The sequence below is a fragment of the Jaculus jaculus genome, chromosome X, assembly GCF_020740685.1.
Source record: "Jaculus jaculus isolate mJacJac1 chromosome X, mJacJac1.mat.Y.cur, whole genome shotgun sequence".
NCBI classification, from domain to species: Eukaryota; Metazoa; Chordata; class Mammalia; order Rodentia; family Dipodidae; genus Jaculus; species Jaculus jaculus.
Window position 1 is genome coordinate 42,133,576 of NC_059125.1, and position 16,171 is coordinate 42,149,746.

The 16,171-nt window shown below is 41.9% G+C and overlaps 1 protein-coding gene and 1 pseudogene across 1 annotated transcript in view; both read right to left on the minus strand.

The window, feature by feature from the left end:
- Positions 1 to 16,171, minus strand: part of Med14 (mediator complex subunit 14) — a 107,511-nt gene that overhangs the window by 12,999 nt on the left and 78,341 nt on the right. The window contains exons 22-24 of the mRNA XM_012950445.2: positions 11,174 to 11,314; positions 6,369 to 6,480; positions 1,537 to 1,668 (exon numbers count right to left, since the gene is read on the minus strand). Of these exons, the coding sequence (XP_012805899.2) occupies positions 1,537 to 1,668; positions 6,369 to 6,480; positions 11,174 to 11,314 (385 nt within the window). The remainder of the gene's footprint in view (positions 1 to 1,536; positions 1,669 to 6,368; positions 6,481 to 11,173; positions 11,315 to 16,171) is intronic.
- On the minus strand, positions 8,849 to 9,433 carry LOC105944581 (annotated as a pseudogene).

Genomic DNA, 16,171 nt, shown 5'->3' on the forward strand with positions numbered 1-16,171 from the left:
AAAGAACATTAAAAAAGGTTCAACTGAAGTAACACTCAAGGAAACTTCTCTGATAATCAGAGAAACACATATCAAGCAAGATACCATTTTTTCACCTATCAAAATAAAAAAGCTTTAAAAACAATTTAGCATCCCATGTCAGCAATACAGGACAGAAGACACTGGCCTCATGATGCTACAGAACATTGGTACAGTTTTTCAGGCGAACAATCTTCTGTATGTTTTGAAAGCTTCTGAGTTTCTCAAACCTTTTGAGATCTCAATTCCATTTTCATGAACTTACCTAACAGAATCTTGGATGTGAACATGGGACCAATTGTAATTGCGAAAAAATATATATATAAACTGTCTACTACATAATAAAACACTTAAATTATGATATGTAACCAGATAAGGGAATACAAAGAACCCATGCAGTATGATGATGATGCAGTTTTGACTGGTAAATGTTCCCACAAAGATTTATGGTAAAAAGAAAAATCAGCCAGGCATGGTGGTACATGCCTTTAATCCCAGCATTTGGGAAGCAGAGGTAGGAGAATCACTGAGTTCCGTTCCAGTTCAGCTTAGGCTAGAGTGAGATCCTGCCTCGGGGGGGGGGGGAGGGAGAAGAAAAAAAAAATCACAGATACACATACCTTAAAGGCCAAGGAAACACTTTATATTTTGGTGTTGCATAGTATTCAAAGGGAACACTGTGTACAACGTGTAAAATGGAAGAAGGAGACACACGTATCACGTGTGTGTATGTGCATCAAACAAGTCTGTGAAAATACATCAGAAATCATTAATACCAAATGCCTCTGGGAAAAGGAACTAGGTAGTTGGTGTAATAAAAAGGAAACACTTTAGCCAGGCATGCTGGGTCACTCTTACAATCCCATCACTTAGGAGGGAGGCTGAGGACTGATGTCAATGTGAGGCTAGCCTGGGCTAGATATGGAGACCCTGTCTCAAAAATACAAATCAACACTAAAAAGTGAAATGTTTCACTGACTACTACATCTAATCTTTATCTATTTGAATTCACTCAAAGCGGATGTTTCTGCAGGGCATGCTCATGTATGCCTTCAGTCCCAAAACTCAGTAGGCTGAGGTAGGAGTTCAAGGCCAACCTGAGACTATAAAGAGAATTACAGGTCAGCCTGGGCTAGAGAGAGATCCTGCCTCCCAAAACAAACAAAAATTTCTTAGTAAAAAATACAAGTACTGAAACAATTCATGTGGTAAGGTGCCCATCCTGGGGGGAGGTATATAATGGAGGAGACAAGCCAATAGGTAGAGAGCAAGCAGAGCAATAGAGATATGGAGAAGGCCAGCAAGCAGGGAACAGGCGACAGGAATGGCACAAAGCAAACACAGACCAACTGATCAGTACTTTTGTGTGGTGTGATTAGAAAAAAATACCTTCTTTTTGTTCAAGCCATACTTTTACTATTTATCAATAAACAAGAGCTAATCTTACAATAATAAATGTAATATAAATGACTTTCATGACAAGCTCTTACACTATAGAATTTCCATGTTCGGACTCACCATGTGGACTAGCAAAACTGGCCCCTGGTCCTATTGAGATTCCATGCGAGGATGGGGGAGGAGTTGGAACAAATGATGCTGGTGATGGGGCCCTCAGAGCCCCACTGGGGGAGCTGGCAGCATGCAGATTTCCTAATAAAGGAAAATAATGGTAGATGATCTTGCAGGACACATACTACGTCCTGTCCAAGGACCATGAATATAAAAATCTCTCTATAAAATTACAGAAACAAGTAGGAAAGTTCCCGTAAGTAGTATAAAAAAGCCAGGCATAGTGGTGCACACCTTGAATCCCAGCACTCAGGAGGCAGAGGTAGGAGGATCACTTTTGAGTTTGTGACCAGCCTGAGACTACATAGTGAATTCCAGGTCAGCCTGGGCTAGAACGAGTCCCTACCTCAAAAAAAAAAAAAAAAAAAAAGTACAAAGGAAAAAATGGGAACAATTTTATTACTGAAAAATAGAGCTCAATACTATGGGGGTCCAGGTTCTAACTCTTATATTGACTAAATAAAAATATGCATGCAGTGTACTTTTAATTCATATATTTAGTCAACAAATAGGCATGGGGATATAGCAGTTAACATAAAAGAGAAAAATCCTGCTCTTCCAGAGCATATATTCTAGTAAAATGAGAAAGACAAATCGATGTTACCTAGTAGCAAGTGCTCTGGAGGAAAATCAGAACAATGTAAGGGGGGCAATTTCAATTAATAATGGAATAGATTCCATTCTTTACATGAAAGCACTCAGAGCAGAACCCTCCAAGAGGGAAACGCACTAGCCAGAGAGGAAAGAAGGGCAAGACGCAGCATGAAGATATCCAAGAAGTAAAATACTGCAGGCAAACAGAAGAGCCAGTCCAAAGACCTAAAAGGAGGGACAGTCATGCATGTGAGAGGGAAGGGATATTGTGCTGGAGCAGTGAGCAAGGGCAGACTAGGAGGAGATGCATCCGAGTTCAGGGATGAGTCCCAAGTCACAAGGGCACTTGCAGGCAGGCTACTCTTAAGGACACAGGATTTACCCTGAATGAGTGAGAGGCCAGTAGAGTTTGAAGCTGGAGTTTGAATTAACTTCTGTCTCCAAAGACTTACTCTAACTGCTATGACTAGTTGCAAAATGAAGGCTGCAATGGTTTAAGGTGGTTGGATTCTGGGTAAAAACTAAGGCTAGGCCGGGTGTGGTGGCACATGCTTTAATCCCAGCGCTTGGGAGGCAGAGGTAGGAGGATCGCTGTGAGTTCGAGGCCACCCTGAGACTACATAGTAAATTCCAGGTCAGCCTGAGCTAGAGAGAGACCCTACCTTGGCGGGGGGGGAAGACCCTAAGGCTAGAGCTTATAGTAGTTGACAAGTGACTGATAGTGTCTGTGAAATCAAAAGGAATCCAAGATAACTAATAGCTGTGGCTCAGGTAACAAACAGAAAGGAAGGGGCTGCCATTTACTGAACTGAGTCGTCTGTGGGAAGAATAAAAGTACGGGGGTGGGAAACGAGGAACTTTAGTTTTAGACATGAGGAGTTTTAGGTACCCACTAGATACTATGTGAAAAGGTTGACTAGATGACTAGAAAACATAAGGCCGGAGTATCAGGGCAAAGTCTAGAATGCATATAGAAAATCTAGGAGATTTGAATTTACAGATGGTATTTCAAGCCAAAGGACTAATTTTAATTTAGGTTTATGAAAGTGGAACTATGGATGTCAAAAACTATGGACATTAAAATGTTTGCTATATTGCAATATTAGAAGGTTTTCAAATTCTGTATTACTAGGATAATCTCATATTTTATATAGTCCACAATATATAAACAATTTCTTATGCTCAATAAGTGTCAACCACCTTGATCAACTTTTATGGTTATATTTACCCATTTAGCTGTATGATCTGACTTCTCCATGCCTCAGTTTTTCTCTATAAAATGGGGATAATAATAGGACCTATGTCATCAATTTGCCGTGAGGATTCAGTAAGTACTTAGAATAGGACTTGATATTTTTATATTAAGCCCTATATGCCTGTCTGCTACTATAATTGTGTCAAAGTTATTATTTCCCCTTCCTCATATGTGGTAGCAAACTCAGTTCTCCTGGGGTTCTGTTTCTGGTGGCTTGCCTCCAGCCCTGCTGTGCCTTCAGCCCTGGTATTCAGAGAGGATAAGCTCTCCAGCCCACACAGGCTTCGGTGGTCCTGGACATGACACTTTCCAAGTCTCCATCTCTGACAGCCACAAGCCTCAATACAGTCAACTGCCACAGCACATCTGGACTTAGAAGTCTCCAGGAAGTGGACAATCATCAGAGTCAGGAGAATTCCCCTCTTTTGCTATGAAATTTGACCCTCTTGATTAAACAAACTGAACCTCTATGGGGCTCTCTACAGTAAAAGCCAACGCTCTAACAGGACCTTATTTCTATATGATCCAGCTATCTCAGGCAGTGTCCTCTGGGACCTCAGGCTCCATACACTTACTGCACTCTGCCTGGAATACCCACCTTGTCCTTGTATCTGGCCCACTGTAACCCATCCTGCAGGTCTCGGCTTGACCAGTGTCAAGGAAGTGTCAGGGAAGACATGGTCAGCTAAAGGGTCTTCCAATAGCCTGAATGAACCCTTTGTAATGCTCATACTTGGCATTACAGACGGAAATTGTTTAGGAATCTACAGAGGAAGCAAACACCCTCCCTCAAATTAAAGAAATTAAAAAAAAATTAATGAGGATTTGTTTGCCTGTCTGTCACCGAGACCCTCTTTCTTTGGCTATGCTTCTGCAGTAACTTGAAGAGTCATCTAAGTGACTGTGAGAGAAGCATGTGGTACGGCTGGAGCTGCCTGGAGGTGAGCGCCTGACCACTGCTGGATGGCAAGTAGTTCCATCTGGGCAATAACAGATCACCACGGCTGGTCAGAGAGATGTGGGCCAGGCCCCAAACTGGATACTTTGCATGATTTGTTTCATTAAATACTCCCAACATCTCAAAGTACAGTGTTCTTATGCTCTTCCCATTTACAAATGGGATAAGCTGACTAACAAGTGATACTCCACATTTCCCACCTGTGAATTAACAGGTTCTGTGAGTTCATACACATTTCTCATGTATATGCACAATTACACATACATACCTACAGAAAAGGATCTTTTTCTATATTATAAAGGAAAACATATATACTGCCAATTCCGCCTTGCAATGTGAAAACTTAAAAACAAATGTATTTGGTTCATTTGTTGCTCGGAGTTTAGGCTGGGGACATAGCGCAATGGTATAGCACCTGCCTGTATGTGAGGCCTTGGATTCTATCCCCAGCACCACCAAATAATAAAAAAAATCAGGGTTTTCTGCACGTCAATTACCTACCTTCCTCCCTTCATGGTGGGTGGGTGGGTGGGTGGGAAGGTGGGTGTCTAGAATCAAACCAAGGACCTCACACATGCTAGGTAAGTACTCTACCACTGAGCTATATCTCTAACCCTTTTTGTACTTTTCTATTTTTAAGATAGGGTCTTGATAAATTACTCAGGAAGGCCTTGAACTTATAATCTTCATGCTTCCACCTCCCAAGTAGCTGAGACTATAAGCCTGCACCACCAGATTTGGCTATATTATTTAATTTCTTTTGAGGAAGGGTCTCGTTCTAGCCCAGGCTGACCTTGAATTTACTATGTAGTATCAGGGTGACTTCAAACCCATGATGATCCACCACATGGTTTAATTTCTTGTATTTTGATTCCCATACTGCATAAACCACCTCTTATGTTAAAAGGTTGTATTTTTAATCCTTGGTTTTTTTTTGGGGGGGGGGGATAGGGACTTGCTCTAGCCCAGGCTGACCTGGAATTCACTATGTAGTTTTAGGGTGGCCTCAAACTCACAGCAATCCTCCTACCTCTACCTCCCATGTGCTGGGATTAAATGTGTGCAACACTATACCCAGCTTCAACTTTTTTTTTTTTAAATCAGTATATTGATTGAGGTATGAGAACTGGTACGTAATGAGTCATTTTCTCAAGAAATCTGGTATCTATCTTCCTTGCTGGATGGTAAGCTAGAACACAGAACTTGTGCCTGGCTCTCTGCTCAATCCCAGGCACCAGATGATATTTGGTACAGGGAAAGTAATTCAAGAGATGAATCATTCAGTCGAAAGTAAAACTTGGGCACTTAAAGTGCACTTCATAGGGCTGTCAAAAAAAGCCATTTTGTCAAGACAAGTAAGTGCCTGACTCTGGGGGCTGAGGAGCAAACTCATCACATTTACCAAAGCTTGGTAAGTGGAGCTGCCATAGCAGTACAGCAATCACACAAGAGCCAGGCACGGTGTTCGATGCTTACAATCCCCAGAACTTGGGAAGCAGGGGCAGGTTGATCAGGAATTCAACATTATCCTCAGCTACATAGCAAGTTTGAGGCCAACCCAGAGTACACTGAAAGACAAGGGAGAGGGAAAGAGAAAGAGATTGAGAGATCACAGGTAATAAATAAGCCAATATGGCTATGTTCCAATGAAGGTAGTTCCAAGATAGGCAGTAAAGAGGATCTGGCCCATAGGCCTAGGTTTTTCAACCTCTGTTGCATATGATTAGAAGTATTTCTGGGAGTTGTGACATGAATTTAACTCTGGGTGCCAAACCCTTAACTTGCAAAGTGCTCCTGAATACTGAATGCAGATTTCACCACCCTGCTCCAATCAATGCAAATACCTAGTCAGAGACTAGAAAGGAAATTCTGTCTGAAGCCTGAGGTTATCTATATAGTGCTTCTCGTCAGTGGTGGGTGAGTGGTGTGTGTTAGATATGACAGCTGAATATGACAAGAGAGTCAGTATCTTACCTGGAGACTGTGTGTGCATCATAGAAGGAGACTGGTTAACTGTGCTATGATAGGAAGTAGGGGGTGAAGTAAGAGGATAAGCGCCTGATGTCCCTGGCTGCTTTGGAAATGGCTGAAAAGAAGAAAATTCAATGTTAGATACTGTAAGAGTATGGCTTTCTCTGATAGTAGCTACATATTAACATTTACATGTTTTTCTGGTTATCCAACAGGAAATGTGAGATAGGAAAATGTTCAAAACACACACTAAGTCTTTAAAAACTCTGACTTTCAAAATGTTTTTAAAGTAGCAACATTCTCATTCCTCACTTTGCAAAATCACTCCTTCTACGTCTCAAGGAAAGCTCTGCTCCTTTCACCTTCCAGATCTCTGATTTATCTCCGTTACTCTGTAGTCTCAGGCTAGCCTCAAACTCATGATAAGACAAACCTCCTTCCTCTGCCTCCAAAGTGCTGGAATTAGAGGCATGTGCCACCACGCCCAGCCTAGACTAATTTTGAAATTGAGGAATGGATCACATATAGTAACTTAAAGAAATATTAAATGCTCAGTTTGATGAATAAAAAAACTACCAGTTACTAGAGCCGTGATTAGCACACCAGTCTTCCTTATATGCCTTTCAAGTCTTAGTGCCTCCTCAGAGATCCACAACTGTTCTAGCTTCTACCATTCAAACTTACTATTATTTTTGTATTTCATATAAATAATGAATGTACTCTTCATAGTGTCTAGCTTTGTTCAACAGTATCTTAGTGAAATTCACCCAGCGCATTGCATGTGGCAGCAGTTTGTTTTGTCATTTCTATAACATATTCCACTGTATGAACATTCCTCAATTTACTCATCCATTCTACTGTTGTTGGGTGATTGAACTGTTTACAAGCTTTTGAAGGATGTCACTATGAACATTCCTATGTTTCTGGGGGAATTTCTGCTTACGTAAGAGTAGAGTTGTTAAATCACAGGGATGCAGAGTATTCAGCATTAGCACCCTGGGATACTGCTAAATGCCTAATACCAAATATTGGCAAAAATTATTGTTTATTTTTGAAATTATCGATTTTAAATTTTTTTCTGCAGGCTACAGTTACGTGTTATCTCACTATGGTTTTCAGTTGTTTTTCTAGGAGGCCAAATGAAAGGCAGACAACTTTTCTGTGCTTCCAGGTCATTTTGATATTCTGTATTTTTGTTTTGTTAATCACTTTGCAAATTTACTCCGTTTTCTTTATCAGAGGCTTTGCAACTCAGCAAAGGCATTCTTTATTTTTTATTTTATTTTATTGGGTTTTCAAGGTAGTTGTCTCCTAACTCTAGTCCAGGCTGACCTGGAATTCACTATGTAGTCTCAGGGTAGCCTCAAATTCATAGCAATCCTGCCTCTGCCTCCCAAGTACTGGGATTAAAGGTGTTTGCCACCACACCTGGCTTATTTTGTTGTTTTAAAGATGGATGGCTTAATTCAGGAACTAAGCAGAAGTTTGTAAGCAACCCAGAATGGGTGCCTACTGTTCATTCCAGCCAGATACTTGCAGCCAAAGCTCAGACTCTGCAGCATCACTTGGTCCAGTGCTCTCTGAGATGTATTCAGCTGTGGAATGGAAGGTGGCAGCTGCTGGCACTCGTGAAAAATCAAGGGGACAGCTTTCAAAGTTCAGATATCCTATCTCAGACACTATGCCCGCATCATGCACCATCTCGATTACATTACAAAATGTGATTTCAGATAGTACTCTGTGTTGAAAGAATTTCTAGTACTCTTGTTTGTTTGTTTGTTTGTTTGTTTCTTGAGGTAGGGTCTCGCTCTAGCCCAGTCAGACCTGGAATTCACTATGTAGTCTCAGGGTGGCCTTGAACTCATGGCAATCCTCCTACCTCTGCCTCCTAAGTGCTGGGATTAAAGGCATGCACCACCAGGCCTGGCTCTAGTACTTTTTTAAGATTTATTTTTATTTATTCATTAGAGACGGAGAGAAAGAGAAAGAGAAAGAGACAGAGACAGAGAGAGAGAGAGAGAGAGAGAGAGAGAGAGAGAGAGAGAGAGAGAGAGAATGGGCACGCCAGGGTGCAAATGAACTCCAGACGCATGCCCCACCATGTGCATCTGGTTTATATGGGACATAAAGAATTGAACCTGGGTCCTTAGGCTTCGTAGGCATGTGACTTAACTGCTAAACCATCTCTCTAGCCCTCTAGTACTTTTTTTTGTTTATTATTATTTATTTGTTTGACAGCAACAGAGAGAAGGAGAGAGAGAGAGAGAGAGAGAGAGAGAGAGAGAGAGAGAGAGAGAGAGAGAGAGAGAGAGAATGGGCACGCCAGGTCTTTCAGCCACTGCAAAAGAACTTCAGATGCGTGCGCCCCCTTGTGCATCTGCCTAACATGTGTCCTGGGAAATTGAGCCTCGAACGGGGGTCCTTAAGCTTCACAGGCAAGCGCTTAACCACTAAGCCATCTCTCCAGCCCCCTCTAGTACTTTTTAAAGGCAAGGAGAATGGAAATCCTGGCTGATCATATGTAGGTATACATGCTCATGCTAAGAATGTCATGGTCGGCCAACAGAAAGTGGAGTCTACTGGATCCAGAAAAATATGCAATCGCCTTTTCCCCCATGGCATGCATATGTATAAGAAATTGAAAGTATTCACTGGTCATAGCCTTCAGAGTGGAAAAGGAGGCCCATGGCAAGACTAGCTAGTACTGACAAGCTATAGGGTATTTATCCTTTATCACCACAACCTGCTCAAGTTTGTAAACTGCATTTGGGAACCTTCATACTAATCTTCAAGCCTTAACTCCACCAGCCAAGTGATTTCCTCTTGATAGCTCCATCTTTCCCCTTCTTTAGGGGTATAGAGGATTGAGTGGGGCAACTCCCAGCTCCTGGCCCCATCCAGGGCTCAATTTCCTGGATAGCATCCCTTTCCACACAATTCCTGTTGTCTGACATCTTCCTTTTCCTGTGTGTTTTTATGTCAGGGTTCGCTGCCTCTTCCTCAAACTCAACAACATGTGGATAAAGTCCATTCACTACGTGGAGAACCATGCCAGGTTGCAGCCTCATCTTTTGGTAGCTTCCTTTCCAATCTGCAAACAAACTTCAGATGCATGTGCCACTGTGCATCTAGCTCTACGCGGGTCCTGGGAAACTGAACCCTGCCTGGCAGGCTTTTCAAGCAAGCACCTTTATCTGCTGAGTCATCCCCCTAACTCCATTTCATATTTTTTGAACAGGACTGCTGAATTAAACAAATTCTTGGTGGGTTGTTTTCTGTTTCCTTTTTTAACAGAAATGCAGGAAATTCCTAGTTGTCACAATGTAATAAATTGCAATAACTTTGCTAGAATATCCTCACCTTTCCCCAATCTACACACCTGTAAGCCTTCTGCCCTAGCTGCTATTTTCCTAGATAGAACTCTCATACTCAGTTTGAAATGCTACTAATACATGGAGCACTTAGCAAAGTCAAAATGTTGACTAAACTGGCACGTTAGGGTTCCTACTATGCCCGACTGATTTTTCAGTGACAAAAAGATCCTTTGAGAGCAACCGATGAATGACTTATTTAGGAAAAGGGAAGAACAACGAAACAAATTCTCCATCCATCTCCCTATGACACTGACTGTACTATGCATGTGGTCATCACCTGGCCCATTTTAGTCATTCATTTCCAAGATATGGCTCACCCGTTGCCCCAGATACAGGAAAGAACCACAATGCAGCAAAATGGTTTCTACAACACAAAAGCTACTTTGGCATCTTCTGGGCATGGTACTTCTCTCCTGTGGTGGCCTAACATTCTCAGAGGGTTAGCTTCTCATCTGAGTCAAAATCTGTCACAGGAACCCCACGGTTTGGCTACACAGAGGCCATAGTATTGAGTGTTACTGAGCTTCCCAGTATCATCATCATAAAGAGTAAGCAGGAAGCCTAAATGCCACAGCGAACAATACACCAAACTGTCCTTCCCTAAAACCTAGTACTCACAGAGGTAAGCACCAGAAAGTTACACTTACTAGCTAGCCAGACCAAAAGTGAGCCAATAAAATAAGATGAATGGAATATTCTGTGCAATTCTGGCTCCAAGCAATGCTGTTTTAAGAAAATTTCTACATGAGAAGCAGTATGGCATTTTAGAAATTAAATGTAAAGGGCATGCCCCAGAACCTTGTCAACAGATAACCAAACATATACAAACAGAGCTGCTAAAGGCTCCAGCCAAGAGGCAAGAAAGAAGCCTCTGCTCTGCCATTCTGTCGCTTCTGGGCTAGGGAGCCATGGGGCACTGGATCATTGGCCACCCTCCATTCCCAGGAGGGTCAGGGTGAGGATAAAGCCTGACCTGCTCAACTCCCAGACATGCGAAGGTGTCAGGACAGATCAGAAAGCTTTGAAGATGCAATCACGTGACTTATCCCGGTTGCTCAACTGAGAAGGAATCCTTCCAACTGTACATTGGAGTCCTATCGCAAGCCACTGTGTTCTCTATGCTTGACTAACAGCTGTCTTGTAAGACATGGAAAGGGCACTCTCCCAAAGATATACTGGGATCCTACAAATGATGTTTCATCCTTGACATCACATCCCTTTAAGCATCTCAGGTCTGAGATTACTGCTTTTTTGGAGCACTATTAATTTCCCATTATTGGAAACTTCCTCCTTTCTCTCTGTCATTATTTTCTCACAAAGATTTTCTGGACTTTGACCCATCAAATGCCTCTTCACTTTTCAATAAGGAAACCCTGACTCCCAGAACCCATCAAGTTACACAAATGTGACAATGGAATTTCAGTGAGACATTACCTGCTGCTGAAGCGGTGGCTGGAGCTGGGATATTAAAGAGTCCATCATATCACCTCCTATAGGAGAAGGGGGATTATCATCCTCATTTACAGACCTTCTTCGAGCATCTTGATTGCTGTCCACAAACATATTCAGGAATGTCTACGAACATAAACAGGTAAAATTGAGATTACCTAACTTTAGTGAAATATTTTTGATAATTTAGAATATATTTTTTAAATTATTTATTTATTTGAAAGAGTAAAAGAGAGAGAGAGAATGAGAATGGGCATGCCAGGGCCTCTAGCCACTGCAAAGGAACTCCAGTTGCATGTGTCACTTTGTGCATCTGGCTTACATGGGTACTAGGGAATCAAACCTGGGTCCTTAGGCTTTCCAGGCAAGTGCCTTAATCATGAAGCCATCTCTCTAGCCCCTGATTATTATTATTATTTTTTTTTTTGAGAAAGTGAGGTCTCACTCTAGCCAAGGCTGATGTGGAACTCACTCTGTAGTCTCAGGCTAACCTCAAACTCACAGTGATCCCTCCTACCTCTGCCTCCAGAATGCTAGGATTAAAGGCATGTACCACCATGCCTGGATAGAATAATTTTTTTAAGATTTATTTTTATTTATTTACCTATTAGAGATAGAGAGGAGAGATAGAGAGTGAGAATGGGCACACCAGTGCCTCTAGCTACTGCAAACTAACTACAGATGCATGTGCATCTTGCTTATGTGGGTTGGAAAATTGAACCTGGGTCCTTTTGCTTTGCAGGCAAGTGTCTTAACTACTAAGCCATCTCCAGTCCTAGAATAATTTTTTGAGGCAGTCTCATTCTAGCCCAGGCTGACCTCAAACTCATAGTGATCCTCATACCTCTGCCTCCTCAGTGCTGGGATTATAAGTATAAGCTATCAGACCCAGTCATTTAGAACATTTAAATATATATATATGAAACACACAAGAGGGAGAGGGAAATGGAGGGAGAGGGCCTCTTGCTGCTGTAAAGAAACTCCAGATGCCTGCATTGCTTTGTGTATCTGCCTCTATGAGGGTATTGGGGAATCAAATCTGGGACATCAAGCTCTGAAACCAAGTGCCTTTAACCACTGAGCAACCCCTCCAACCTTAGAATATTTTAATACAGTCATATTTTGTCTATCCCTGAAAACAACTATTAGTATCTAGAAGGCATAATACCAATTTTAAGAAAAATAACAATAAAATAACAATTGTATATGCTATGCTCACCAAACTGCCTGGTAATCACTTCTCTTAATGTTTATACCCAAATATTAATGCTACTCTCACTTTTGAATAGAGAAGCTTCTTTTTTCAGATAGCAGTGAGCTTGGGATGATTCAGAAGGCACCATGGTGCTGAGGAGAAGTGACAGAGGAGTGCTCAGCACTGAAATATCTCTATCATACCTTCCAAGGCTCAGGGTCATTGCGGAAAAGGTGGCAGAAAGAATGTAAGAGCCAAAGGAAGGGTAGGAATCCTTACAACATGCTCCTCCAGACACAAAATGGCCTGGATATCCATGACCTCACAGTGCCTGACTACACAAGACCATCATAATAGGAGGAAAAGATGATGACATCAAAAAAGAAACTGATTGAGAGGGGAGGGGATATGATGGAGAATGGAGGTTCAAAGGGGAAAGTGGGGGGGGAGGGAATTACCATGGGATATTGTTTACAATTATGGAAGAAAAAAAAATATATATATATAGCCAGGTTTGGTGGCACAAGCCTTTATCCCCAGTACTTGAGAGGCAAAGGTAGGAGGAGTGCCATGAATTCAAAGCCACAATGAGACTGCAGAGTGAATTCCAGGTCAGCTTGGTCTAGAGTGAGATTCTATCTCAAAAAAAAATTATAAATATTAGTTAAAAACAAATATAATTTTATTTTACTGAAAAAAAAAAAGAGGCCAATTGACTGGTGCGTGTCTTTAATGAGGCAGAGGTAGAAGGTCACTGTGAGTATGAGGCTAGCCTGAGATTACATAATGAACTCTAGGTCAGCCTGGGCTAGAGTGAAACCCTATCTCAATAAACTAAAAAAAAAAAAATTGTTTTATTTAAACAAAGAAGGCTAGAGAGATGGTTTAGCTGTTAAGGTACTTGCCTGCAAAGCCAAAGGACCCAGATTCGATTCCCCAGGACCCACATAAGCCAGATGTACAAGGAAGTTCGTTTGCAGTGGCTGGAGGCCCTGAAGTGCCCATTCTCTCTCTCTCTCTCTCTCTCTCTGCCTCTTTCACTCTCTCTCTCAAAAATAAAGAATAAAATAAATTTTAAAAATAGAGATTCCATCCTTTAAAAAAATAAAATAAAAAAGAGGCCAATTAATTCCCAGGAAAATAAAATGTTGAACAAGGAAAGATAATTATAGCATGCTTCATAGTAATGTGAATACTAAAAAAAATTAATCATAATTGTTATCAAATCACACTATAAAATAAGAGGAAAGACTAATGTGTATTATAGGGAGCAGCCTGAAAGAGTTAAAGGGTATATAAAAATGTATTTTTAAAGAAGTCAATCAGAGGTGGGGATATAGCCCAGTAGTAGGGCACTTAACTAGCATGTCTAAAGCCTTGGGTTCAACTCCCAGTAAAAGAAGTAAATCATCTTTTCAGATAAGACATATAGTGCCCTCAAGCAAAAAGCCAACAAATGGCAATGTAAGCTCGTTACTTAGAGGCATGGATATATACACACCAAGAGACAGAAGCGGCTACAGCATATCTAGGAACAAAAAAATGGCATGAGTGGGTTGCAAGGGGAAAGTTTTCACAGGAAGCCTCTGAAACAACTTTGACTCTAAACTATGAACATGAATAGCTGAGTTATCATATGAAAATCTTCAGCAGTTGTGGCACAGGACATTCAGACTTTCAGAAAGCATCACACTTGAACTGATGGTCAAGCCATTCTAATATTCCACTAAAAAGACTTTTTAAGTTCCAAAAATCAAATATGATGCTTTTTAAAAAAATTTTATTTATTTGAGAGCGACAGACACAGAGAGAAAGACAGATAGAGGGTGAGAGAGAGAATGGGCGCGCCAGGGCTTCCAGCCTCTGCAAACGAACTCCAGATGCGTGCGCCCCCTTGTGCATCTGGCTAACGTGGGACCTGGGGAACCGAGCCTCGAACCGGGGTCCTTAGGCTTCACAGGCAAGCGCTTAACCGCTAAGCCATCTCTCCAGCCCAAATATGATGCTTTTTAAGTAACTCCCTGTGGCAATTTGAATGTGATGTATCTCCCATAGCCTCAGGTGTATGTGATTAAGTCTTGTATGAATCCCCAGCTGGTGGAGTGAGGTGTGTTAGAGGTTTATTAGTCCTGCCTCACTGGGTATTCAGAGCTCATTCTCTATACTTCCTCCCTGTTGTTGTAGAGATGTGATGGCTGACTGTTTATTCCCATCAGGCTTCCCTCACCATGCTTAACTTTCCTTTTGAAACTATAAGCCAAAATAAACCCATTACTTCCATAAGCTGCTACTGGCTAAGTTTTTTTGTCCCAGCAACAAGAAAATTGGCACCAAAAGTGGGATTGTTGCTGCAATAAATCTGACCATGTGGTTTGTAAATCTTCTAGAACCGGTTAGAGGGAGGATTGTGGAAGTAAATGGATCTTTGAACCATAGAAGCCTTACAATGCTATAATCAAAGCTTAATGGTCCATTGTAATGAGAGTTTGAAAGACGAAAATGCAGAGAGAAATATGGACTGAGGAGGCTGGGCATGTTTTGGAGGGTAAGAAAGGGCTGAGCATGGTGGCACATACCTTTAATCCCAGCATTTGGGAGATAGAAGCAGGAGGATTACAGTGAGTTCAAGATCAGTCTGGGACTACAGAGTGAGTTCCAGGTTAGCCTGGGCTACAGTGAGATCCTATCTTAAAAAGACAAAAAAAAAATCCCTCAGAGGGGAACGGATTGTTGGGAAGTGGGCTAAGGGCAGTTCATTTGATATTCTGGCTTCTGGCCAATAAGGCTGGCTGTGTTCTGCCCATGTCCCGAGAACTTGAACAAAGCTGAATTTAGAAGCAATGGACTGGTTGGTGCATTTGGTGGAGGAAAATACACAGCAGAAGGCTATGAACGATGTACAGCTTGGCATAGAGGGAAGTGGGCGTGGGTTTTAGGTGCCAGGTCCAGAGACTGTGACTACTTAAACTGCATTTGTTTAAGAGATTACAACCATTGAGGATTTGGGAAAAAAAGGAGGAGTCCTGATTCTTTTGAAAGGAATGAACCTGAAAATGCTAAAGGAGTTTCCTGCTCCTCAAGCTCAGGCTCCATTTGCCCTGGATAAACAAATCTGGCAGTGTTGTCCAGCTGATACTCTGGTACTGGTTTTGGAAGCGTTGAGATACAAGAAATGGAGGACCATGAAGTGAAGATTGTTGTGAGACAGGGTTGAAGTTGTGGGATGGATGCTGTGGCAATGGCTGCGAAGATTAACCATAGGTTGCAAATGGAGACCCTGGAGTGTAGGAGATGCCAGAATTACGGGATGGCTGTCAAGGAAAGCTGTTGGCTCAGCATGGATCCTGCCTAAGACAGGGAATGCAAGCAGCACAGCAGGAGAGATGAAATTGCCCAAGCCCTTTGGAGCCCAGATGATTTAATCACCAGCTCCATGTACCAGACATGGTACTTTTTTTTTTTTCGAGGTAGGGTCTCACTCTAGTCCAGTTTGACCTGGAATTCACTATGTAGTCCCAGGGTGACCTCGAACTCTTGGTGATCCTCCTCCCACCTCTGCCTCCCGAATGCTGGGATTAAAGGAGTGCACTACCATGCCTGGCTTCCTGCTGGTTTTTGATCTTGCATTCATTGGTCCAGTCGTTCCTTGTAATGCCTCCATTCCTCCTTTTTGGAATGGGAATGTTTATTCCACACCATTATATAGAACTTGTGCTTTGATTTTACAGAGCTCAAAATTAGGAATCTGTCTTGAGACTTTGCACTTTTTTTTTCAAGGTAGGGTTCTC